This window comes from Coturnix japonica, chromosome 25 (genome assembly GCF_054131305.1).
Source record: "Coturnix japonica strain WE chromosome 25, WE-NBRP24, whole genome shotgun sequence".
NCBI lineage: Eukaryota > Metazoa > Chordata > Aves > Galliformes > Phasianidae > Coturnix > Coturnix japonica.
In genome coordinates, this window is record NC_140687.1 from 274,744 (window position 1) to 302,211 (window position 27,468).

Consider the following 27,468-nt stretch of genomic DNA (forward strand, 5'->3'; position numbering starts at 1 on the left):
TGGGTCGAGATATTGGGATTTTGGGTCAAGATTTTGGGATTTTGGGTCCGTCCATGGCCATATAGAGGGTGATGGGGCAGTGGTCGCTGCCCATGGCCGTGGATCGGATCTTGGAATCACACAAGGCCGCCCCCAATCTCTTGGAGAGCAGGAAATAATCCAACCTCCAGCCCACGTTCCTCTCCCTGGCGCCCCCCATATAGGGCCCAAAGGGGGGCAGCGCTATGGGGTGCGTGTGGGGCCAGGAATGGGGGCAAGCAATGGGGGTTTTGGGGGCAATTCATGGGGTTGTGGGGCTTGGTCATGGGGTTTGGGGGCAAGAGATTGGGGTTTCGGGGCAGCGTGTTGGGTTTTGGGTCAAGGTAATGGGGTTTTGGGTCGAGATATTGGGATTTCTGGTCAAGATATTGGGATTTTGAGTCAAGATATTGGGATTTTGAGTCAAGATATTGGGATTTTGGGTCAAGATATTGGGATTTTGGGTCGAGAAATTGGAATTTTGGGTCAAGATATTGGGATTTTGGGTCAAGATAATGGGATTTTGGGTCTACTTGTTGGGTTTCTGGTCAAGTTAATGGGGTTTTGGGTCAAGATATTGGGATTTTGAGTCAAATAACGGGATTTTGTGTAGCGCAATGGGATTTTGAGTCACTTTATTGGGATTTCACGTATCAAAACGGGATTTTGGGTCAAGATATTGGGATTTTGGGTCATCTTTGGGTTTCTGGTCAATATAATGGGATTTTGGGTCAGGATAATGGGATTTTTGGTCAAGATTTTGGGATTTTGGGTCAAGATAATAGGACTTTGGATCAAGATATTGGGATTTTGCGTCTTTTTAATGGGGTTTTGGGTCAAGTTAATGGGATCTGTTGGGTTTCTGGTCAACGTAATGGGATTTTGGGTCAAGATAATGGGATTTTGGGTCAAGATACTGGGATTTCGGGTCAAGTTAATGGGATTTTGGGTCAAGATATTGGGATTTCGGGTCAAGTTAATGGGATTTGTTGGGTTTCTGGTCAACGTAATGGGATTTTGGGTCAAGATACTGGGATTTTGGGTCAAGATACTGGGATTTTGGGTCAATTTAATGGGATTTTGGGTCAAGATTTTGGGATTTTGGGTCCGTCCATGGCCATATAGAGGGTGATGGGGCAGTGGTCGCTGCCCATGGCCGTGGATCGGATCTTGGAATCACACAAGGCCGCCCCCAATCTCTTGGAGAGCAGGAAATAATCCAACCTCCAGCCCACGTTCCTCTCCCTGGCGCCCCCCATATAGGTCCAGAACGTATAGGCATAGGGCGTTGTAGGGTACAGCTCCCTATAGGAATCAATGAACCCGGCTTTTAGGATTTCCCCCATCCCATCCCGTTCTTCTTGGGTAAAACCGGCCGTTTTTCGGTTACTTTTAGGGTTTTTTAAGTCGATTTCTTCGTGGGCCACGTTAAGGTCACCGCAAAGGATAACGGGTTTTTTGGTGTCTAATCCTATTAAATAAGCCTTAAAATCCCGATCCCAACGTTGGCGGTATTGGAGGCGGGTCAGACCCCGACCCGAATTAGGGACGTAGGCGCAGACGATGTAACACGTGGGGTATTCAGCTGTCAGGACCCGGCCTTCATTGTCGTGTTCTTCGATACCTGGAAAATAAGGGGATTTTGGGTCAAAAAGGGGCGATTTTGGGACATTTTGGGGTATATGGGGGGATATAGGGATGATATGGGGTGTTATAGGGGGGATTTGGGGTGAAAAAGGGGGATTTTGGGGGGTTATAGGGGGGATATGGGGGGATATTCAGCTGTCAGGACCTGGCCTTCGTTGTCATGTTCTTCTATGCCTGGAAATAGAGGGATTTTGGGTCAAAAAATGGGGATTTTGGGGCATTTTGGGGTATATGGGGGTGTATGGGGTTATATGGGGGGATATGGGGTTATATGGGGTTATATGGGGGGATATGGGGGGATATGGGGTTATATGGGGTTATATGGGGGGATATGGGGGGTTATAGGGGATATGAGGGATATTCAGCTGTCAGGACCCGGCCTTCGGTATCGTGCTCTTCGATACCTAAAAAATAAGGGGATTTTGGGTCAAAAAAGAGGGTTTTTGGGACATTTTGGGGTATATGGGGGTGTACGGGGTTATTTGGGGTTATATGGGGAGATATGGGGTTATATGGGGTTATATGGGGGGATATGGGGGATATTCAGCTGTCAGGACCCGGCCTTCGTTGTCGTGCTCTTCTATGCCTGGAAATGGAAGAGATTTGGGTCAAAAAAGGGGGATTTTGGGGTTATTAGAGGGGATATAGGGTTGATATGGGGTTATATGGGGTCTATGGGGTTATATGGGGTTATATGGGGGGATATAGGGGGGATATGGGGGATATTCAGCTGTCAGGACCCGGCCTTCGGTATCATGCTCTTCGATACCTGGAAAATAAGGGGATTTTGGGTCAAAATGGGTGAAAAAGGGGCAATTTTGGGGTTTTTAACGGGGTATGGGGGGATATGGGGGGATATAAGGGGATATAGGGGGATTTTGGGGTGAAAAAGGGGGATTTTGGGGTGTTATTGGGGGATATTCAGCTCTCAGGACCTGGCCTTCGGTGTCGTGTGCTTCTATGCCTGGAAATGGGGAAATTTGGGGTTAAAAAGGGGGATTTTGGGACATTTTGGGGTATATGGGGGTATATGGGGGTGTATGGGGGGATATGGGGGGATATAGGGGGGATTTGGGGTGAAAAAGGGGATTTTAGGGTGTTATTGGGGGATATTCAGCTGTCAGGACCCGGCCTTCAGTATCGTGCTCTTCTATGGCTGGAAATGGGGAAATTTGGGGTTAAAATGGGGGATTTTGGGGCATTTTGGGGTATATGGGGCTATATGGGGGGATATAGGGGGATATGAGGAAATAAAGGGGGTATTTGGGGTGAAAAAGGGGGATTTTGGGGTGTTATTGGGGGATATTCAGCTGTCAGGACCCGGCCTTCATTATCATGCTCTTCGATGCCTGGAAATCGAGGAATTTTGGGGTTAAAATGGGGGATTTTGGGACATTTTGGGGTATATGGGGGGATATGGGGGTGTATGAGGGGATATAGGGGGTGTATGGGGGGATTTTGGGGTGAAAAAGGGGGATTTTGGGGTGTTATTGGGGGATATTCAGCTGTCAGGACCCGGCCTTCAGTGTCGTGCTCTTCTATGGCTGGAAATAAGGGGATTTTGGGTCAAAAAAGGGGGATTTTGGGACATTTTGGGGTATATGGGGCTGTATGGGGGGATATAGGGGGATATGGGGGGATTTTGGGGTGAAAAAGGGGGATTTTGGGGTGTTATTGGGGGATATTCAGCTGTCAGGACCCGGCTTTCGGTGACGTGCTCTTTAATGCCTGGAAATGGGAAAGAATAAGGAGATTTTGGGGTGAAAAAAGGGGATTTTGGGTTAAAATGGGGGATTTTTATGTGTTATTAGGGGATTTGGGGGGGATATGGGGGGAGATATGGGGTAAAAAAGGGGGATTTTGGGGTTATTAGCGGGAATATGGAGGGGATATGGGAGGATATGGGGGGATTTGGGGTGAAAAAGGGGGATTTTGGGGTCAGAAAGGCTCATTTTGGGGCTAAAAAGGGCATTTTGGGGTCCAAAAGGGCCATTATGGGGGGAAAAAGGCCCATTTTGGGGTCAGAAAGGTCAATTTTGGGGCCAAAAAAGCCCATTTTGGGGTCAGAAGGAGCCATATTATGGCTAAAAAGGACCGTTTTGGTGCCACAAAGAGCCATTTTGGGTCTAAATAGGGCATTTTAGGGTCCAAAAAATCTCATTTTGGGTCCAAAAAAGCCCATTTTAGGGCCAAGAAGAGCCATTTTGGGGTCAAAAAGTCCCATTTTGGGGCCAAAAATGACCATTTTGGGGTCAAAATTGGGGGTTTTTGGGGTCCAAAAAGCCCATTTGGGGACCAAAAATGACAATTTTGGGGTCAAATTGGGGGTTTTTGGGGTCAAAAAGGGCCATTTTGGGGTCAGAAAGGGGGATTTTAGGGTCCAAAAAACCCCATTTTGGGGTAAGAAAGGGGGATTTTAGGGTCAGAAAGGGCCATTTTGGGGCCAAAAATGCCCATTTTAGGGCCAAGAAGAGCCATTTTTGGGTCAAAAAGTCCCATTTTGGGGCCAAAAATGACCATTTTGGGGTCAAAATTGGGGGTTTTTGGGGTCCAAAAAGCCCATTTGGGGACCAAAAATGACAATTTTGGGGTCAAATTGGGGGTTTTGGGGCCAAAAAGGGCCATTTTGGGGTCAGAAAGGGGGTTTTTAGGGCCAAAAAGGGCCATTTTGGGGTCAGAAAGGGGGATTTTAGGGTCCAAAAACCTCATTTTGGAGTCAGAAAGGGGGATTTTAGGGTCAGAAAGTGCCATTTTGGGGCCAAAATTGACCATTTTGGGGTCGAAATTGGAGGTTTTTTGTGGCCAAAAAGGCCCATTTTGGGGTCAGAAAGTGCCATTTTGGGGCCAAAAAATCCATTTTTGGGGTCAAAATGGGGAATTTTGGGGCCAAAAATGACCATTTTGGGGTAAAAATGGGGGATTCTGGGGTCAAAAAGCCCCGTTCTGGTACTAAAATGCCCATTTTAGGGCGAAAAATGGCCATTTTGGGGTCAAATTGGGGCTTTTTGGGGTCAAATTGGGGGTTTTGGGGGTCCAAGAGGCTTATTCTGGTGCTAAAACTGTACATTTTGGGGTAAAAAACGCCATTTTTGGGTCCTCCCAATGCCATATGTGACCCGGATGGGCTCGGTCCTGCTGAGCAGCCCCATCATTTTGGGGTCAGAAAGGGCCATTTTGGGTCCAAAAATGACTATTTTGGATCTAAAAAGGCCCATTTTGGGGTCAAAAATGTCCATTTTGGGGCTAAAAAGGCCCATTTTGGGGTCAAAAAGTCTCATTTTGGGGCCAAAAATGACCATTTTGGGGTCGAAATTGGGGGTTTTGGGGGTCCAAAAAGCCCATTTTGGGGCCAAAAGTAGTCATTTGGGGCCCAAAAATGACCATTTTGGGGTCAAATTGGGGGTTTTTGGGGTCCAAAAGGCTAATTCTGGTGCTAAAAATGTGCATTTTGGGGTAAAAAACGCCATTTTTGTGTCCTACCAATGCCATGTGTGACCCGGATGGGCTCGGTCCTGCTGAGCAGCCCAACTCCGCTGTACCCTGATTTCCCCACGGCCGAACCCCAAAACTTGTGGGGCAGCAGCTCCAGCTCCGACAGCTCCGACGGAACCGAGTCCGACCCACATTTGGTTTCTTGAAGGCAAAGAACGTCCGGGGCCTCCGACTGCAGCCACTATAGGGGGGAAATGGGTATTAAATGGACACTGGCCCTTTAAGAAGTGTGGCCATATAAGGACACTGGCCCTTTAAGAGACTGACCCTATAAAGAGCCTGGCCCTATAGGAAACTGGGGGCCTATGGGGCTCTATGGGGTCTCTATGGGGGCCTATGGGGGTATGGGGCTTTAAGAGGACTCTGTGGGGGTCTATGGGGTCTCTATGGGTCTCTATGGGGTCTATGGGGTCTCTATGGGGCTCTATGGTGTCTATGGGGTGTCTATGGGGCTTTATGGGGCTCTATGGGGTCTATGGGGTGTCTATGGGACTCTATGGGGTTCTATGGGGTTCTATGGGGCTCTATGGGTCTCTATGGGGACCAATGGGGCCTATGGGGCTCTATGGGGTGTCTATGGGGTCTCTATGGGCCTCTATGGGGTCCCTATGGGGGCCTATGGGTGTCTATCAAGTCTCTATGGGGCTCTATGGGGACCTATGGGGATCTATGGGGTCTCTATGGGGCTTTAAGAGGACTCTGTGGGGGTCTATGGTGTCTCTGGGGGCTCTATGGGGTCTATGTGGTCTCTGTGGGGCTTTATGGGGTCTCTATGGGGCTCTATGGGGCCTGTGGGGCTCTATGGGTCTCTATGGGGACCTATGGGGCCTATGGGGTGTGTATGGGTGATATGGGGCTCTATGGGGTCTATGGGGTGTCTATGGGGCTCTATGGGGTGTCTATGGGGCTCTATGGGGTCTATGGGGCTCTATGGGGTGTCTATGGGGCTCTATGGAGCTCTATGGGGTGTCTATGGGGCTCTGTGGGGCTCTATGGGGTCTATGGGTTGTCTATGGGTCTCTATGGGGTCTATGGGGTGTCTATGGGGTGTCTATGGGTCTCTATGGGGTCTATGGGGTGTCTATGGGGCTCTATGGGGCCTATGGGTCTCTATGGGGCTCTATGGGGACCTATGGGGCCTCTGTGTGGGTCTATGGGGTCTCTATGGGGTCTCTATGGGGCTCTATGGGGTGTCTATGGGGGCTCTACGGGGACTTATAGGGCCTATGGGGCCTATGGGGTCTATGGGGTGTCTATGGGGCCTATGGGGTCTATGGGGGGTCTATGGGGCTCTATGGGGTCTATGGGTCTCTATGGGTCTCTATGGGGTGTCTATGGGTCTCTATGGGGTCTATGGGTCTCTATGGGGCTCTATGGGGTCTCTATGGGGCTGTACAGGAGCCCTGAAGGCAAAGAACGTCCGGGGCCTCCGACTGCAGCCACTATAGGGGGGGAAATGGGCATTATAAGGACGCTGGCCCTTTAAGAGACTGGCCCTTTAAGAGGCTGAACAAATAAGGACACTGGCCCTTTAAGAGACTGACCATATAGAACCCAGCCCTATAAGGACACTGGCCCTTTAAGAGTCTGATCCTATATAGAGTATGGCCCTATAAGGAGACTGGGGGTCTATGGGGTCTCTATGGGGCTTTATGAGGACTCTATGGGGCTCTATGGGGTCTATGGGGTGTCTATGGGGCTCCATGGGGTCTCTATGGGGGTCTATGGGGCTCTATGGGGTCTCTATGGGGTCTATGGGGACCTATGGGGCCTCTATGTGGGTCTATGGGGTCTCTACGGGGTCTCTATGGGGCTCTATGGGGTATCTATGGGGGCTCTATGAGGACTTATAGGGCCTATGGGGCCTAGGGGGTCTATGGGGTGTCTATGGGGCCTATGGGGTCTATGGGGTCTCTATGGGGCTCTATGGGGTCTATGGGGGTCTATGGGGTCTCTATGGGGTGTCTATGAGGCTCTATGGGGCCTATGGGGTCTATGGGGCTCTATGGGGCTCTATGAGGACTCTATGGGGTCTCTATGGGGCCTATGGGGCCTCTATGGGGCCTATGGGGCTCTATGGGGTCTATGGGGCTCTATGGGGTGTCTATGGGGTCTATGGGGTGTCTATGGGTCTCTATGGGGTCTATGGGGTGTCTATGGGGCTCTATGGGGTCTATGGGGCTCTATGGGGTCTATGGGGTGTCTATGGGGCTGTACAGGAGCCCTGAAGGCAAAGAACGTCCGGGGCCTCCGACTGCAGCCACTATAGGGGGGAAATGGGTATTAAATGGACGTTGGCCCTTTAAGAGACTGGCCCTTTAAGAGGCTGAACAAATAAGGACGCTGGCCCTTTAAGAGACTGATCCTATATAGAGTATGGCCCTATAAGGAGACTGGGGGCCTATGGGGTCTATGGGGTGTCTATGGGGCTCTATGGGGTCTCTATGGGGTCTATGGGGTGTCTATGGGGCTCTATGGGGTCTATGGGGCTCTATGGGGTCTATGGGGGTCTATGGGGGTCTATGGGGTCTATGGGGATCTATGGGGTGTCTACGGGGCTCTATGGGGTCTATGGGGTGTCTATGGGGATCTATGGGGCTCTATGGGGTGTCTATGGGGCTCTATCAAGTCTCTATGGGGTTCTATGAGAGACTAAGGGGACCTATGGGGTCTCTATAGGGCTCTATGGGGTCTATGGGGCTCTATGGGGTCTATGGGGCTCTATGGGGCCTATGGCGTCTATGGGGTGTCTATGGGGCTCTATGGGGACCTATGGGGCTCTATGGGTCTCTATGGGGTCTATGGGGTGTCTATGGGGCTCTATGGGGACCTATGGGGCTCTATGGGTCTCTATGGGGTCTATGGGGTGTCTATGGGGCTCTATGGGGAGTCTAAGGGGCTCTATGGGGACCTATGGGGCGCTATGGGGCTCTATGGGGTGTCTATGGGGTCTATGGGGACCTATGGGGCTCTATAGAGCTCTATGGGGTGTCTATAGGGCTCTATGGGGACCTATGGGGCCTATGGGCCTCTATGGGCTCTATGGGGTGTCTATGGGGCTCTATGGGGTCTATGGGGCTCTATGGGTCTCTATGGGGTCTATGGGTCTCTATGGGGTCTATGGGGTGTCTATGGGGCTGTACAGGAGCCCTGAAGGCAAAGAACATCCGGGGCCTCCGACTGCAGCCACTATAGGGGGGGAATGGGCATTAAATGGACACTGGCCCTTTAAGAGAATGATCCTATAAAGAGCCTGGCCCTATAGGAAACTGGGGGTCTATGGGGCTCTATGGGGCTCTATGGGGTCTATGGGTCTCTATGGGGCCTATGGGGTGTCTATGGGGCTGTACAGAAGCCCTGAAGGCAAAGAACGTCCGGGGCCTCCGACTGCAGCCACTATAGGGGGGAAATGGGTATTATAAGGACGCTGGCCCTTTAAGAGATTGACCATATAGAACCCAGCCCTATAAGGATGCTGGCCCTTTAAGAGACTGACCCTATAAAGACACTGGCCCTTTAAGAGGCTGATCCTATAAAGAGCCTGGCCCTATAAGGAGATGGGGAGCCTATGGGGCTCTATGGGGGCCTATGGGGCTCTACGGGGCTCTATGGGGTTTCTATGGGACTCTATGGGGTCTCTATGGGGTGTCTATGGGGCTCTATGGGGCCTATGGGTCTCTATGGGGCTCTATGGGGACCTATGGGGTCTCTATGGGGCTTTATGGGGCTCTATGGGGTCTATGGGGTGTCTATGGGTCTCTATGGGGTCTCTATGGGGTGTCTATGGGCTCTATGGGGTGTCTATGGGGCTGTACAGGAGCCCTGAAGGCAAAGAACGTCCGGGGCCTCCAACTGCAGCCACTATAGGGGGGAAATGGGTATTATAAGGACGCTGGCCCTTTAAGAGACTGGCCCTTTAAGAGGCTAAACAAATAAGGACACTGGCCCTTTAAGAGACTGACCATATAGAACCCAGCCCTATAAGGACACTGGCCCTTTAAGAGTCTGATCCTATATAGAGTATGGCCCTATAAGGAGACTGGGGGTCTATGGGGTCTCTATGGGGCTTTATGAGGACTCTATGGGGCTCTATGGGGACCTATGGCGGTCTATGGGGCTCTATGGGGTCTATGGGGACCTATGGGGGCCTATGGGGCTCTATGGGGACCTAAGGGGTGTCTAACAAGTCTCTATGGGGGCCAATGGGGTCTCTACGGGGCTCTATGGAGACCTATGGGGCCTATGGGGCTCTATGGGGTCTATGGGGTCTCTATGGGGGTCTATGGGGTGTCTATGGGGGTCTATGGGGTTTAAGGGGTCTCCATGGGGACCTATGGGGCCTATGGGGCTCTATGGGGTTCTATGGGGATCTATGGGGTCTATGGGGTATCTATGGGGCTCTATGGGGACCTATGGGGTCTCTATGGGGCTCTATGGGGTCTCTATGGGGCCTGTGGGGCTCTATGGGGCCTGTGGGGTGTCTATGGGGCTCTATGGGGTGTCTATGGGGCTCTATGGGGACCTATGGGGCCTATGGGTCTCTATGGGGTCTATGGGGTCTCTATGGGGTGTCTAAGGGGACCTATGGGGGCCTATGAGGTGTCTATAGGGTTCTATGGGGACCTATGGGTCTCTATGGTGTCTATGGGTCTCTATGGTGTCTATGGGTCTCTATAGGGCTCTATGGGGCTCTATGGGGACCTATGGGGCTCTATGGGTCTCTATGGGGTCTATGGGGTGTCTATGGGGGCCTCTGGGGCTCTATGGGGGCCTCTGTGGGGCTTTATGAGGACTCTATGGGGGGGAAATGGGTATTATAAGGACGCTGGCCCTTTAAGAAGTGTGGCCATATAAAGACACTGGCCCTTTAAGAGACTGACCCTATAGAACCTAGTCCTATAAGGAGACCAGGGGCCTATGGGGCTCTATGTGGATCTATGGGGTCTATGGGTTGTCTATGGGGGCTCTATGGGGTCTCTATGGGGTGTCTATGGGGCTCTATGGGGCTCTATGGGGTGTCTATGGGGTGTCTATGGGCCTCTATGGTGTCTATGGGGTGTCTATGGGTCTCTATGGGCTCTATGGGGTGTCTATGGGGCTGTACAGAAGCCCTGAAGGCAAAGAACGTCCGGGGCCTCCGACTGCAACCACTATAGGGGGGAAATGGGTATTATAAGGACGCTGGCCCTTTAAGAGACTGGCCCTATAAAGACACTGGCCCTATAAGGAGATGGGGAGCCTATGGGGCTCTATGGGGTCTCTATGGGGCTTTATTGGAGTCTTTGGGATTCTATGGGGCCTATGTGGTGTCTATGGGGCTCTATGGGGACCTATGGGGCTCTATGAGGACTCTATGGGGTCTCTATGGGGTCTATGGGTCACTATGGGGACCTATGGGGCTCTATGGGGTCTCTATGGGGCACTATGGGGTCTATGGGGTCTCTATAGGGGTGTCTATGGGGCACTATGGGGTCTACGGGGTCTCTATGGGGTCTATGGGGTGTCTATGGGGCTCTATGGGGTCTATGGGGCTCTATGGGGTGTCTATGGGGCTCTATGGGGTGTCTATGGGGTGTCTATAGGGCTCTATGGGGTGTGTATAGGGTCTATGGGGTCTCTATGGGGTCTATGGGGTCTCTATGGGGTCTATGGGGCTCTACGGAGCTCTATGGGGTTTCTATGGGCCTCTATGGGGCTCTATGGGGTGTCTATGGGGGCTCTACGAGGACTTATAGGGCCTATGTGGCCTATGGGGTCTATGGGGTGTCTATGGGGCTCTATGGGGCCTATGGGGGGTCTATGGGACTCTATGGGGTGTCTATAGGGCTCTATGGGGTCTATGGGGTGTCTATGGGGTGTCTATGGGGTCTATGGGGTCTCTATGGGGTCTCTATGGGGTCTATGGGTCTCTATGGGGCTCTATGGGGTGTCTATGGGGCTCTATGGGGTCTATGGGGTGTCTATGGGGCTCTATGGGGGCTCTATGGGGTGTCTATGGGGCTTTATGAGGACTCTATGGGGGTGTATGGGGTCTCTATGGGGGCTCTATGAGGGTCTATGGGGTGTCTATGGGGCTCTATGGGGTCTATGGGGTGTCTATGGGGTCTCTATGGGGTCTATGGGGGCCTATGGGGTCTATGGGGACCTAAGGGGTGTCTAACAAGTCTCTATGGGGGCCAATGGGGTCTCTATGGGGCTCTATGGAGACCTATGGGGCCTATGGGGCTCTATGGGGTTCTATGGGGTCTCTATGGGGTCTCTATGGGGTCTATGGGGTGTCTATGGGGTCTCTATGGGGCTCTATGGGGTGTCTATGGGGTCTCTATGGGTCTCTATGGGGTGTCTATGGGTCTCTATGGGGCTCTATGGGGTGTCTATGGGGCTGTACAGGAGCCCTGAAGGCAAAGAACGTCCGGGGCCTCCAACTGCAGCCACTATAGGGGGGAAATGGGTATTAAATGGACACTGGCCCTTTAAGAAGTGTGGCCATATAAGGACACTGGCACTTTAAGAGACCTGATCCTATAAAGAGCCTGGCCCTATAAGGAGATGGGGAGCCTATGGGGCTCTATGGGGTCTCTATGGAGACCTATGGGGACCTATGGGGTCTCTATGGGGTGTCTATGAGGCTCTATGGGGTCTATGGGGCTCTATGGGGACCTATGGGGTCTATGGGTCACTATGGGGGCTCTATGGGGCTCTATGGGGTGTCTATGGGGCTTTATGGGGGACTGTGGGGTCCCTATGGGGCTCTATGAGGTCTATGGGGTACCTATGGGTCTCTATGGGTCTCTATGGGGTATATGGGGTGTCTATGGGGCTCTATGGGGCTCTATGGGGCTCTATGGGGTGTCTATGGGGTGTCTATGGGGCTCTATGGGGTCCCTATGGGGGCCTATGGGTGTCTATCAAGTCTCTATGGGGCTCTATGGGGACCTATGGGGATCTATGGGGTCTCTATGGGGCTTTAAGAGGACTCTGTGGGGGTCTATGGTGTCTCTGGGGGCTCTATGGGGCTCTATGGGGTCTATGTGGTCTCTGTGGGGCTTTATGGGGTCTCTATGGGGCTCTATGGGGCCTGTGGGGCTCTATGGGGTCTATGGGGGGTCTATGGGGACCTATGGGGCTCTATGGGGCTTTATGGGGTCTATGGGGCTCTATGGGGTCTATGGGGACCAATGGGGCCTATGGGTCTCTATGGGGTCTCTATGGGGCTCTATGGGGTCTATGGGGACCAATGGGGCCTATGGGTCTCTATGGGGTCTCTATGGGGCTCTATCATGTCTCTATGGGGTTCTATGAGAGACTAAGGGGACCTATGGGGTCTCTGTAGGGCTCTACGGTGTCTATGGGTCTCTATGGGGTGTCTATGGGGCTCTATGGGGACCTATGGGGCTCTATAGAGCTCTATGGGGTGTCTATAGGGCTCTATGGGGACCAATGGGGCCTATGGGTGTCTATGGGGCCTATGGGGCTCTATGGGGTCTATGGGGTGTCTATGGGTCTCTATGGGGTCTATGGGGTGTCTATGGGGCTCTATAGGGCTCTATGGGGTCTATGGGGTGTCTATGGGGGTCTATGGGGCTCTATGGGGTCTATGGGGTCTCTATGGGGTTCTATGGGGTCTATGGTGTCTCTATGGGGTCTATGGGGGTCTATGGGGTCTATGGGGTGTCTATGGGGTGTCTATGGGGCTGTACAGGAGCCCTGAAGGCAAAGAACGTCCGGGGCCTCCGACTGCAGCCACTATAGGGGGGAAATGGGTATTATAAGGACGCTGGCCCTTTAAGAGACTGACCCTATAAAGACACTGGCCCTATAAGGAGATGGGGAGCCTATGGGGCTCTATGGGGTCTCTATGGGGGTCTATGGGGCTCTATGGGGTCTATGGGGTGTCTATGGGGTCTATGTGGTGTCTATGGGGTTTCTATGGGGTGTCTATGGGGCTCTATGGGGCTTTATGGGGCTCTATGGGGTCTATGGGGTGTCTATGGGGCTCTATGGGGTCTATGGGGTGTCTATGGGGCTCTATGGGGCTTTATGGGGTCTATGGGGTGTCTATGGGGTCTCTATGGGGTGTCTATGGGGTCTATGGGGTGTCTATGGGGTCTATGGGGTGTCTATGGGGTCTATGTGGTGTCTATGGGGTTTCTATGGGGTGTCTATGGGGCTCTATGGGGCTTTATGGGGCTCTATGGGGTCTATGGGGTGTCTATGGGGCTCTATGGGGTCTATGGGGTGTCTATGGGGCTCTATGGGGCTTTATGGGGTCTATGGGGTGTCTATGGGGCTCTATGGGGTCTATGGGGTGTCTATGGGGTCTATGGGGTGTCTATGGGGCTCTATGGGGTCTCTATGGGGGTCTATGGGGCTCTATGGGCCTCTATGGGGTGTCTATGGGTCTCTATGGGGTCTATGGGGTGTCTATGGGGCTCTATGGGGTCTATGGGGTGTCTATGGGGCTCTATGGGGTTTATGGGGTGTCTATGGGGGTCTATGGGGTCTATGGAATGTCTATGGGTCTCTATGGGCTCTATGGGGTGTCTATGGGGCTGTACAGGAGCCCTGAAGGCAAAGAACGTCCGGGGCCTCCGACTGCAGCCACTATAGGGGGGAAATGGGTATTATAAGGACGCTGGCCCTTTAAGAGACTGGCCCTTTAAGAGGCTGAACAAATAAGGACACTGGCCCTTTAAGAGACTGACCATATAGAACCCAGCCCTATAAGGACACTGGCCCTTTAAGAGTCTGATCCTATATAGAGTATGGCCCTATAAGGAGACTGGGGGTCTATGGGGTCTTTATGGGGCTTTATGAGGACTCTGTGGGGGTCTATGGGGACCTATGGGGCACTATGGGGCTCTATGGGGTTTCTATGGGCCTCTATGGGGTCTCTATGGGGCTCTATGGGGTCACTATGGGGGCTCTATGGGGCACTATGGGGGCTCTATGGGGCTCTACGGGGTCTATGGGGTGTCTATGGGGCTCCATGGGGTCTCTATGGGGGTCTATGGGGCTCTATGGGGCCTATGTGGTGTCTATGGGGTCTATGGGGTCTCTATGGGGTCTATGGGGACCTATGGGGGCCTATGGGGCTCTATGGGGACCTAAGGGGTGTCTAACAAGTCTCTATGGGGGCCAATGGGGTCTCTATGGGGCTTTATGGAGACCTATGGGGCCTATGGGGCTCTATAGGGTCTATGGGGTCTATGGGGGTCTATGGGGTTTAAGGGGTCTCCATGGGGACCTATGGGGCCTATGGGGCTCTATGGGGTTCTATGGGGACCTATGGGGTCTATGGGGTGTCTATGGGGACCTATGGGTCTCTATGGGGCTCTATGGGGTGTCTATGGAGGCTCTATGGGGACCTATGGGGCTCTATGGGTCTCTATGGGGTCTATGGGGTGTCTATGGGCCCTATGGGGCTCTATGAGGTCTATGGGGTCTCTATGGGGCTCTATGGGTCTCTATGGGGTATATGGGGTGTCTATGGGGGCTCTATGGAATCCTATGGGGCCTATGGGGCTCTACGGGGCTCTATGGGGTGTCTATGGGCCTCTATGGGGTGTCTATGGGGCTCTATGGGGTCTATGGGGCCTATGGGGTCTCTATGGGGCTCTATGGGGACCTATGGGTCTCTATGGGGTCTATGGGGTGTCTATGGGGTTCTATGGGGTGTCTATGGGGCTCTATGGGGTCTATGGGTCTCTATGGGGTCTATGGGGTGTCTATGGGGCTCTATGGGGTCCATGGGGTCTCTATGGGGTCTATGGGGTGTCTATGGGGCTGTACAGGAGCCCTGAAGGCAAAGAACGTCCGGGGCCTCCGACTGCAGCCACTATAGGGGGGAAATAGGCATTAAATGGACACTGGCCCTTTAAGAGAATGACCATATAGAACCCAGCCCTATAAGGATGCTGGGGTTCTATGGGGCCTATGGGGTATCTATGGGGCTCTATGGGGACCTATGGGGTCTCTATGGGGCTTTATGGGGCTCTATGGGGTGTCTATGGGGCTCCATGGGGTCTCTATGGGGGTCTATGGGGCTCTATGGGGTCTATGGGGTGTCTATGGGGCTCTATGGGGTCTCTATGGGGTCTATGGGGTGTCTATGGGGCTCTATGTGGTGTCTATGGGGTTTCTATGGGGTCTATGGGGTGTCTATGGGGCTCTATGGGGCTTTATGGGGCTCTATGGGGTCTATGGGGTGTCTATGGGGCTCTATGGGGTCTATGGGGTGTCTATGGGGCTCTATGGGGTGTCTATGGGGTGTCTATGGGGCTCTATGGGGTGTCTATGGGGTGTCTATGGGGTCTATGGGGTCTCTATAGGGCTCTATGGGGTCTATGGCGTTTCTATGGGGTCTATGGGGCTCTATGGGGTCTATGGGGTGTCTATGGGGCTCTATGGGGTCTATGGGGTCTCTATGGGGTCTATGGGTCTCTATGGGGCTCTATGGGGTGTCTATGGGGCTCTATGGGGTGTCTATGGGGTCTATGGGGTCTATGGGGTGTCTATGGGCTCTATGGGGTCTATGGGTCTCTATGGTGTCTATGGGTCTCTATAGGGCTCTATGGGGTGTCTATGGGGTCTCTATGGGGCTGTACAGGAGCCCTGAAGGCAAAGAACGTCCGGGGCCTCTGACTGCAGCCACTATAGGGGGGAAATGGGCATTAAATGGACACTGGCCCTTTAAGAAGCTCAGCCCTATATGGAGCCTGGCCCTATAAGGACACTGGCCCTTTAAGAGACTGACCCTATAAGGATCCTCACCCCTTAAGCCCCCATTAACCCCATAGAGATTAATAGAGCGCCCCCTAGTGGCTCGGAGGACTCATTGCAACCCATAGGGATTAATAGGGACCCATTGAGACCCATAGAGACACATAGCGACCCCATAGACCCCATAGAGACCCCATATAAACCCCATATAAGCCCTATAAGCACTTTCTGCCCCCCATAAAGAGCCCCATAGACCCCATAGTGACCCTATAGAATCCATGAAGACCCATAGAGACCCTATAGACCCCATAACCCCATAGAGACCCACAGAAACCCACAAAGACCCCATAGAGCCCCATAGACCTCATAGAGACCCCATAGAGCCCCATAGAGACCCCATAGAGACCCCATAACCCCATAGAAACCCTATAGACCCATAGAGACACATAGAGCCCCATTGATTCCTTTAGAGCCCCATAGGACCCTATAGAGACCCCACTGACCTCATAGAGACCCCATAACCCCATATCCATCCTATAACCCCATAGAGACCCCATAGAGACCCCATAACCCAATTGACCCCATAGATCCCATATCTACTCTTTAACCCCATAGAGACCCATAAAGACCCCCTAACCCAATTGACCCCATAGATCCTGTATCCATCCTATAACCCCATAGAGACTCCATAGACCCCATAAAGAACCATAGAGACCCCATAAAGCCCCATAGAGACCCCATAAAAACTCCATAGAACCCCATAGACCCCATAAAACCCCATAGAGACCCATAGAAACCCACAGAGACCCCATAGACCCCCATAAAGACCCCATTAACCCAATTAACTTCACTGACCCCATAGAGACCCTATAGACCCCATAGAAACCCCATAGAGACCCCATAACCCCATATCCAACCTATAACCCCATAGAGACCCCATAGAGCCTCATTGAGACCCATAGAGACCCCATAGAGCCCCATGAACCCCATAGAGCCCCATAGATCCCACAGCAACCCCATAGACCCCATAGAGACCTCAGAACCTCATAGAAACCCCATAACGCCATATCCATCCTAAAACCCCATAGAGACCCCATAGAGACCCTATAATCCCATATAAACCCCATAAACCCCACAGACCCCATAAATCCCATATAAGCTCTATAGGATTTACCTGTATTCCCCCTTTGCGCACCCAGGCTCTGACCCCATCCACGTTCCAGGACGTCACCTTCCAGTTGTAGGGCCGCCCGTATCCACCCCATAACCCCATAGGGACCCACAGAGACCCATAGAGACCCCATAGATCCCATAGAGACCCCATAGAGCCCTATAGAAACCCCGCAGAGACCCACAGAGACCCATAGATCCTCACTGAGACCCCATAGTAACCCTATAGACCCCACAGAGCCCCATAGAGACCCCATAGAGACCCCATAGAGACCCTATAGACCCCATAACCCCATAGTGACCCTATAGAATCCATGAAGACCCATAGAGATCCCATAGACCCCATAGAGCCCCATAGAGACCCCATAGAGACCCTATAGATCCCATGAAGACCCATAGAGACCCATAGAGACCCCATAGAGACCCATTAAGACCCATAGATCCCATATAGACCCCATAGAGCCCCATAGACCCCATATAGACCCCATAGAGACCCTATTAACCCCATAGAAACGCCATAGAACCCCATAGAGACCCCATAACCCTATTAACCCCATAGAGACCCCATAGAGCCCCATAGAGACCTCATAGAGACCCCATAACCCCATATCTATCCTATAACCCCATAGAGACCCCATAGAGACCCCATAGAGCCCCATAGAGACCCCATAACCCTACTAACCCCATAGAGACGCTGTAGACCCCACAGAGACCCCATAGACCCCATAGAGCCTCACTGAGACCCCATAGAGCCCTATAGAAACCCTGCAGAGACCCATAGAGACCCATAGAGCCTCATTGAGACCCCATAGTAACCCTATAGACCCCACAGAGACCCCATAGAGCCCCATAACCCTATTAACCCCATAGAGACTCCATAGAGCCCCATTAAGACCCATAGATCCCATAGAGCCCCATAGAGACCCCATAGACCCCATAGGGACCCTATAATCCCATATAGACCCCATAAAAACCCATAAAACCCCATAAATCCCATATAACCCCATAGATTTACCTGTATTCCCCCTTTGCGCACCCAGGCTCTGACCCCATCCACGTTCCAGGACGTCACCTTCCAGTTGTAGGGCCGCCCGTATCCACCCCATAACCCCATAGAGACCCATAGATCCCCATAGTGACCCATAGAGCCCCATAGGGACCCATAGAGACTCCATAGGGCTCCATAGAGACCCCATAACCCCATAGAGAACCATAGAGACCCCATAACCCCATAGAAACCCTATAGACCCATAGAGACACATAGAGCCCATAGAGACCCCATAGAGACCCCATAACCCTATTAACCCCATAGAAACCCCATAGAGCCTCATAGAGACCTCATAGAGACCCCATAACCCCATATCTATCCTATAACCCCATAGAGACCCCATAACCGTATTGACCCCATAGATCCCATACCCATCCTATAACCCCATAGAGATCTCATAGACCCCACAGAGACCCCATAGAGCCCCATAGACCTCATAGAGACCCTATAATCCCATATAAACCCCATAGACCCCATAGAGCCCCATAGAGACCCCATAGAGCCCTATAGAAACCCCGCAGAGACCCCATAGAGCCCCATAGAGACCCCATAACCCTATTAACCCCATAGAGACCCCATAGACCCCATAGGGACCCTATAATCCCATATAGACCCCACAGACCCTATAGACCCTATAAAAACCCCATAGATTTACCTGTATTCCCCCTTTGCGCACCCAGGCTCTGACCCCATCCACGTTCCAGGACGTCACCTTCCAGTTGTAGGGCCGCCCGTATCCACCCCATAACCCCATAGAGACCCATAGAGACCCCATAGGGACCCATAGAGACCCACAGACCCCATAGAGACCCATAGGGACCCATAGAGACCCCATAGAGACCCATAGAAACCCTATAGACCCCATAACCCCATAGCGACCCACAGAGCCCCATAGACCCCATAACCCCATAGAGCCCCATGAAGACCCATAGAGACCCTATAGACCCCATAACCCCATAAAGACCCATAGAAACCCCATAGAGCCCCCATAAGCCCATAGAGGCTCATAGAGACCCCATAGAGCCTCATTGAGACCCACAGACCCCATAGAGACCCCATAGAAACCCCATAACCCTATTAACCCCACAGAGACCCCATAGAGCCCCATAGAGACCCCATAACCCTATTAACCCCATAGAGATGCTATAGACCCCATAGAGCCCCATAGAGACCCCATAACCCTATTAACCCCAGAGACCCCATAGAGCCCCATAGAGACCCCATAACCCTATTAACCCCATAGAGACCCGATAGAGGCCCACAGAGACCCCATAGAGCCCCATAGGACCCCATAGAGACTCATAGACCCCATTGAGACCCATAGAGCCCCATAGACCCCATTGAGACCCATAGAGCCCCATAGAGCCCATAGAGACCCCATAGAGCCCCATAGAGACCCCATAACCCTATTAACCCCATAGAGACCCCATAGAGACTCATAGAGACCCTATAATCCCATATAAACCCCACAGACCCCATAAATCCCATATAAGCTCTATAGGATTTACCTGTATTCCCCCTTTGCGCACCCAGGCTCTGACCCCATCCACGTTCCAGGACGTCACCTTCCAGTTGTAGGGCCGCCCGTATCCACCCCATAACCCCATAGAGACCCATAGAGACCCATAGGGACCCATAGAGACCCACTGAGACCCCATAACCCCACAGAGCCCCATAGGGACCCATAGAGACCCATAGAGACCCCATAGGGTCCCATAGAGACCCCATAACTCCATAGAGACCCATAGAACCCATAACCCCATAGAGACCTATAGACCCCATAGAGACCCATAGAGACGCCATAGAGACTCCATAGAGCCCCATAGAGACCCCATAACCCCATAGTGACCCTATAGAATCCATGAAGACCCATAGAGACCCTATAGACCCCATAGAGCCCCATAGAGATCCATAGACCCCATAGAGCCCCATAGAGACCCCATATCCACCCCATAGTGACCCTATAGATCCCAGGAATACCCATAGAGACCCTATAGACCCCATAACCCCATAGAGCCCCATAGAGCCCCCTTAGAGACCCTATAGACCCCATAGAGCCCCATAGAGACCCCATAACCCTATTAACCCCATAGAGACCCCATAGACCCCATAGAGACCCATAGACCCCATAAAGACCTCATAGAGACCCCATAACCCCATATCTATCCTATAACCCCATAGAGACCCCATAGAGACCCATAGAGACCCCAGAACCCTATTAACTCCATAGAGACCCCATAGAACCCCATAGACCCCATAGGGACCCTATAATCCCATATAGACCCCATAGACCCCATAGAGCCCCATAGAGACCCCATAACCCTATTAACCCCATAGAGACCCCATAGAGGCCCATAGAGACCCCATAGACCCCATAGGAACCCTATAATCCCATATAAACCCCATAGACCCTATAAAAACCCCATAGATTTACCTGTATTCCCCCTTTGCGCACCCAGGCTCTGACCCCATCCACGTTCCAGGACGTCACCTTCCAGTTGTAGGGCCGCCCGTATCCACCCCATAACCCCATAGGGACCCATAGAGACCCCATAGGGACCCATAGGGACCCATAGAGACCCCATAGAGACCCATAGGGACCCATAGAGACCCCATAGAGACCCAAAGGGACCCATAGAGACCCGTAGAGACCCAAAGGGACCCATAGAGACCCATAGGGACCCATAGAGACCCCATAGAGCCCCATAGAGACCCCATAGACCCCATAGGAACCCTATAATCCCATATAAACCCCATAGACCCTATAAAAACCCCATAGATTTACCTGTATTCCCCCTTTGCGCACCCAGGCTCTGACCCCATCCACGTTCCAGGACGTCACCTTCCAGTTGTAGGGCCGCCCGTATCCACCCCATAACCCCATAGAGACCCATAGAGCCCATAGAAACCCCATAGAGACCCCATAGAGACCCATAGGGACCCATAGAGACCCATAGAGACCCATAGGGACCCATAGAGACCCATAGGGACCCATAGAGCCCATAGAGACCCCATAGAGCCCTATAGAAACCCCACAGAGACCCATAGAGACCCATAGAGCCTCACTGAAACCCCATAGTAACCCTATAGACCCCATAGAGACCCCATAGTGACCCTATAGAATCCATGAAGACCCATAGAGACCCTATAGACCCCATAACCCCATAGAAACCCACAGAGACCCCATAGAGCCCCATAGAGACCCATATACCCCATAGAGACCCATAGGACCCCATAGAGACCTCATAGATACCCCATAACCCCATATCTATCCTAGAACCCCATAGAGCCCCCATAGAGACCCATAGACCCCATAGATCCCATAGAGACCCCATAGAGACCCTATAGACCCCATAACCCCATAGAGCCCCATAGAGACCCCATTGACCCCACAGAGACCCATAGACCCCATAGACCCCATATAGACCCCATAGAGACCCTATAGACCCCATAACCCCATAGAGACCCCATAACCCTATTAACCCCATAGAGACCCCATAGAGGCCCACAGAGACCCCATAGAGCCCCATAGAGACCCCATAGGGACCCTATAATCCCATATAGACCCTATAAACCCCATAAAAGCCCTATAACCCCATAGATTTACCTGTATTCCCCCTTTGCGCACCCAGGCTCTGACCCCATCCACGTTCCAGGACGTCACCTTCCAGTTGTAGGGCCGCCCGTATCCACCCCATAAAACCCCATAGAGACCCCATAGGACCCCATAGATCCCATAGAGCCCCACAGGACCCCATAGAGACCCCACTGACCACATAGAGACCCCATTGACCCCATAGAGACCTCATAGAGACCCCATAACCCCATATCTATCCTATAACCCCATAGAGACCCCATAGAGACCCATAGAGACCCCATAGGGCCCCATAGAGACCCCATAACCCTATTGACCCCATAGATCCCGTATCCCATAGACTCCATAGACCCCATAAAGAACCATAGAGACCCCATAAAGCCCCATAGAGACCCATAACCCCATATAAACTCCATAAACCCCATAAAGCCCCATAGAGACCCCATAACCCCATATAAACTCCATAGAACCCCATAGAGACCCCATAACCCTACAAATCCCATATAAGCTCTATAGGATTTACCTGTATTCCCCCTTTGCGCACCCAGGCTCTGACCCCATCCACGTTCCAGGACGTCACCTTCCAGTTGTAGGGCCGCCCGTCTCTCGTGCTTTCCCTCAATGGCGGATCCTCATATAGGGCCGCCCCACACGCGCCCCGCTTCGACTCCACGCCCTCTGCCATAGAGACCCATAGAGACCCCATAGATACCATAGGGACCCATAGAGACCCCATAAATCACATAGAGACCCCATAGATCCTATAGACCCCATAGGGACACACAGAGACCCCATAGATCCCATAGGGACACACAGAGACCCCATAGATCCCATAGACCCCATAGGGACCCATAGAAACCCCATAGATCCCATAAATCCCATATAGACCCCATAGATCCCATATAGACCCCATAGATCCCATATAGACCCCATAGATCCCATAGACCCCATAAATCACATAGGGACACATAGAGACCCCATAGGGACACATAGAGACCCATAGATCCCATAGAGACCCCATAAATCACATAGGGACCCATAGAAACCCCATAGATCCCATAGACCCCATAAATCACATAGGGACCCATAGAAACCCCATAAATCACATAGGGACCCATAGAAACCCCATAGATCCCATACACACCCCATAAGGACACATAGAGACCCCAAAGATCCCATAGAGACCCCATAGATCCTATAGATCCCATAGGGACACACAGAGACCCCATAAATCACATAGGGACACATAGAAACCCCATAGATCCCATAGACACCATAGGGACCCATAGAGACCCCATAGATCCCATAGACCCCATAGGGACACATAGAACCCCATAGATCCCATAGGGACACATAGAGACCCATAGAGATACATAGAGACCCATAGACCCCATAGATCCCATAGAGACCCCATAGGGACACACAGAGACCCATCGGGATACATAGAGACCCATAGACCCCATAGATCCCATAGAGACCCCATAGGGACACATAGAGACCCATAGGGATACATAGAGACCCATAGACCCCATAGATCCCATAGAGACCCCATAGGGTCACATAGAGACCCCATAAATCACATAGGGGCCCATAGAAACCCCATAGATCCCATAGAGACCCCATAGGGACACATAGAGACCCCATAAATCCCATAGAAAACCCATAGACCCCATAGATCTCATAGAGACCCCATAGATCCCATAGACCCCATAGATCCCATAGAGACCCCATAGATCACATATGGGGATAGAAGCCCCAATGGCGGATCCTCATATAGGGCCGCCCCACACGCGCCGCGCTTCGACTCCACGCCCTCTGCCATAGAGACCCATAGAGACCCCATAGATACCATAGGGACACATAGAGAACCCATAAATCACATAGAGACCCCATAGATCCCATAGAGACCCCATAGGGATACATAGAGACCCATAGACCCCATAGATCCCATAGAGACCCCATAAATCACATAGGGACACATAGAAACCCCATAGATCCCATAGACCCCATAGCGACACAGAGACCCCATAAATCACATAGGGACCCATAGAGACCCCATAGATCCCATAGAAACCCCATAGATCCCATAGAGACCCCATAGGAATACATAGAGAACCACAGACCCCATAGATCCCATAGAAACCCCATAGATCACATAGGGACGCATAGAAACCCCATAGATCCCATAGACCCCATAGGGACACATAGAGACCCCATAGATCCCATAGAAACCCCATAGATCCCATAGACCCCATAGGGACCCATAGAAACCCCATAGATCCCATAGAGACCCCATAAATTACATAGGGACCCATAGAAACCCCATAGATCCCATAGAGACCCCATAAATCACATAGGGACCCATAGAAACCCCATAGATCCCATAGACCCCATAGGGACACATAGAGACCCCATAGATCCCATAGAAACCCCATAGATCCCATAGACCCCATAGGGACCCATAGAAACCCCATAGATCCCATAGAGACCCCATAAATTACATAGGGACCCATAGAAACCCCATAGATCCCATAGAGACCCCATAAATCACATAGGGACCCATAGAAACCCCATAGATCCCATAGACCCCATAGGGACACATAGAAACCCCATAGATCTCATAGAAACCCCATAGATACCATAGAGACCCCATAGGGATACAGAGACCCCATAGACCCCATAGATCCCATAGAGACCCCATAGATCCCATAGAGACCCATAGAGACCCCATAGATCCCATAGAAACCCTATAGATCCTATAGATCCCATAGAAACCCCATAGATCCCATAGAGACCCATAGGGATACATAGGGACCCATAGACCCCATAGATCCCATAGAGACCCCATAGATCCCATAGAGACCCCATAGGGATACATAGAGACCAACAGACCCCATAGATCCCATAGGGATACATAGAGACCCATAGACCCCATAGATCCCATAGAGACCCCAAAGATCCCATAGAGACCCCATAGATCCCATAGAGACCCCATAGGGATACATAGAGACCCACAGACCCCATACAGACCCCATAAATCCCATAGAGACCCCATAGGGATACATAGAGACCCACAGACCCCATAGATCCCATAGAGACCCCATAGCGATACATAGAGACCCACAGACCCCATAGATCCCATAGAGACCCCAAAGATCCCATAGGGACACACAGAGACCCCATAGAGGCAATGGATCCCACAGAGACCCCATAGAGACCCATAGATACCATTGAGACCCTATAAATCCCATAGAAACCCCATAGATCCCATAGACCCCAATAGGGACACACAGAGACCCATAGACCCCATAAATCACATAGGGGCCCATAGAAACCCTATAGACCCCACAGAGACTCACAGAGACCCCATAGAACCCATAGGGACACATAGGGGCCCCATAGATCCCATAGAAACCCCATAGATCCCATAGATCCCATAGAAACCCCATGGAGACCCCATAGATCCCATAGAAACCCCATAGCTCCCCACAGAGCCCCATAGGCCCCATAGAGACCCATAGAGCCCCACAGACCCCATAGACAGACACCCCATAGACCCCATAGAGCCCCATAGACACCCCATATCCCCCCATAGACACCCCATAGCTCCCCATATCCCCCCATAGAGACCCATATCCAACCATATACCCCCCATAGACACCCTATATCTCCCCATATCCCCCCATAGAGCCCCATAGAGACCCCATAGAGACCCATATCCCCCCATAGAGACCCATATCTCCCCATATCCCCCATAGACACCCTATATCTCCCCATATCCCCCCATAGAGTCCCATAGAAACCCCATAGACCCCATAGAGCCCCATAGACACCACATAGAGACCCCATATCCCCCCAAAGAGACCCCATAGAGCCCCATATCCCCCCATATACCCCCCATAGACACCCTATATCTTCCCATATCCCCCCATAGAGCCCCATAGAAACCCCATAGAGCCCCATATCCCCCCACAGAGCCCCATAGACACCCCATAGAGCCCCATAGAAACCCCATATAACCCCATAGACAACCCATAGAGCCCCATAGACACCCCATAGAGCCCCACAGTCACCCCATATGTCCCCATATAACCCCATATCCCCCTATAGAGCCCCATAGAAACCCCATATCCCCCCATATACTCCCCATAGACACCCTATATCTCCCCATATCCCCCCATAGAGTCCCATAGAAACCCCATAGACCCCATAGAGCCCCATAGGCCCCATAGAGACCCATAGAGCCCCATAGACCCCATAGACAGACACCCCATAGACCCCATAGAGCCCCATATCCCCCTATAGAGCCCCATAGAAACCCCATATCCCCCCATATACCCCCCATAGACACCCTATATCTCCCCATATCCCCCCATAGAGTCCCATAGAAACCCCATAGACCCCATAGAGCCCCATAGGCCCCATAGACCCCATAGACCCCCCATAGACCCCATAGAGACCCCATAGGCCCCATAGACCCCATAGACACCCCATAGACCCCATAGATCCCATAGAGACCCCATAGAGACCCCATAGAGACCCCATAGGCCCCCATAGAACCCCATAGGTCCCCATAGACACCCATAGACCCCATAGTTCTCCATACACACCCCATATACCCCCATAGAGCCCCATAGACACCCCATAAAGCCCCATAGACCCCATAGAGCCCCATAGAGACCCCATAGACCCCATAGAGCCCCAATATCCCCCCTAGACACCCCATAGAACCCCACAGATACCGCATAGAGCCCCATATCCCCCCATAGAGCCCCATACACACCCCATATCCCCCCATAGTGCCCCATAGAAACCCCATAGAGCCCCATATCCCCCCATAGACACCCCATAGAGACCCCATAGAGCCCCATAGAGACCCCATAGAGCCCCATAGACACCCCATAGAGCCCCATATCCCCCCACAGAGCCCCATAGAAACCCCATATGTCCCCATAGACACCCCATATCCCCCCATAGTGCCCCACAGACACCCCATATCCCCCCACAGACACCCATAGAGCCCCATATCCCCCCATACAGCCCCACAGAGACCCCATAGGTCCCCATAGAGCCCCACAGACACCCCATAGAGCCCCATAGACACCCCATAAAGCCCCATAGCTCCCCATAGACCCCATAGAGATTCCATATGACCCCATAGAGCCCCACAGATCCCCATACACACCCTATATCCCCCCACAGAGCCCCATAGACCCCATAGAGCCCCATAGAAACCCCATATCCCCCTATAGAGGCCCATAGACACCCCATACGTCCCCATAGACACCCCATAGAGCCCCATGGACCCCATATCCCCCCATAGACATCCCATAGAGCCTCACAGACCCCATAGAGCCCCGTAGGTCCCCATAGAGACCCCACAGACCCCATAGAACCCCATAGAGCCCCATAGACACCCCATAGAGCCCCATAGCTCCCCATATCCCCCATAAACACCCAATATCCCCCCATAGAGCCCCATAGAGACACCATATACCCCCATAGAGCCCCATAGACACCCCATAGAGCCCCATAGAGCCCCATAGGCATACCATAGAGCCCATAGAGGCCCATAGACACCCAATACCCCCCCATAGACACCCCACAGAGCCCCATATCCCCCATATCACCCCATAGACACCCCATAGCGCCCCATATCCCCCCATAGACACCCCATAGAGCCCCATAGACACCCCATAGCGCCCCATATCCCCCCATAGAACCCCATAGACATCACATAGAGCCCCATAGGGCCCCATAGACACCCCATATGTCC

At 52.3% G+C, this 27,468-nt stretch overlaps 1 protein-coding gene across 5 annotated transcripts in view; it reads right to left on the bottom strand.

The window, feature by feature from the left end:
* Window positions 1–636: 636 nt before the first annotated feature.
* The window catches only part of APEX1 (apurinic/apyrimidinic endodeoxyribonuclease 1), a 34,468-nt gene continuing 7,636 nt past the window's right edge, over window positions 637–27,468 (bottom strand). The window contains exons 2-4 of one of the 5 annotated variants that reach the window (XM_085523920.1): window positions 22,216–22,370; window positions 5,146–5,338; window positions 637–1,642 (exon numbers count right to left, since the gene is read on the bottom strand). In XM_085523920.1, coding sequence (XP_085380046.1) covers window positions 1,104–1,642; window positions 5,146–5,338; window positions 22,216–22,370 — 887 coding nt within the window. In that variant the 3' untranslated portion in view covers window positions 637–1,103. Of the gene's footprint in view, window positions 1,643–1,756; window positions 1,840–1,989; window positions 2,070–2,125; window positions 2,252–2,868; window positions 3,015–5,145; window positions 5,339–22,215; window positions 22,371–27,468 lie in introns of those variants that run through there. The other 4 variants (XM_085523923.1, XM_085523924.1, XM_085523922.1 and 1 more) reach the window with 4 other exon arrangements.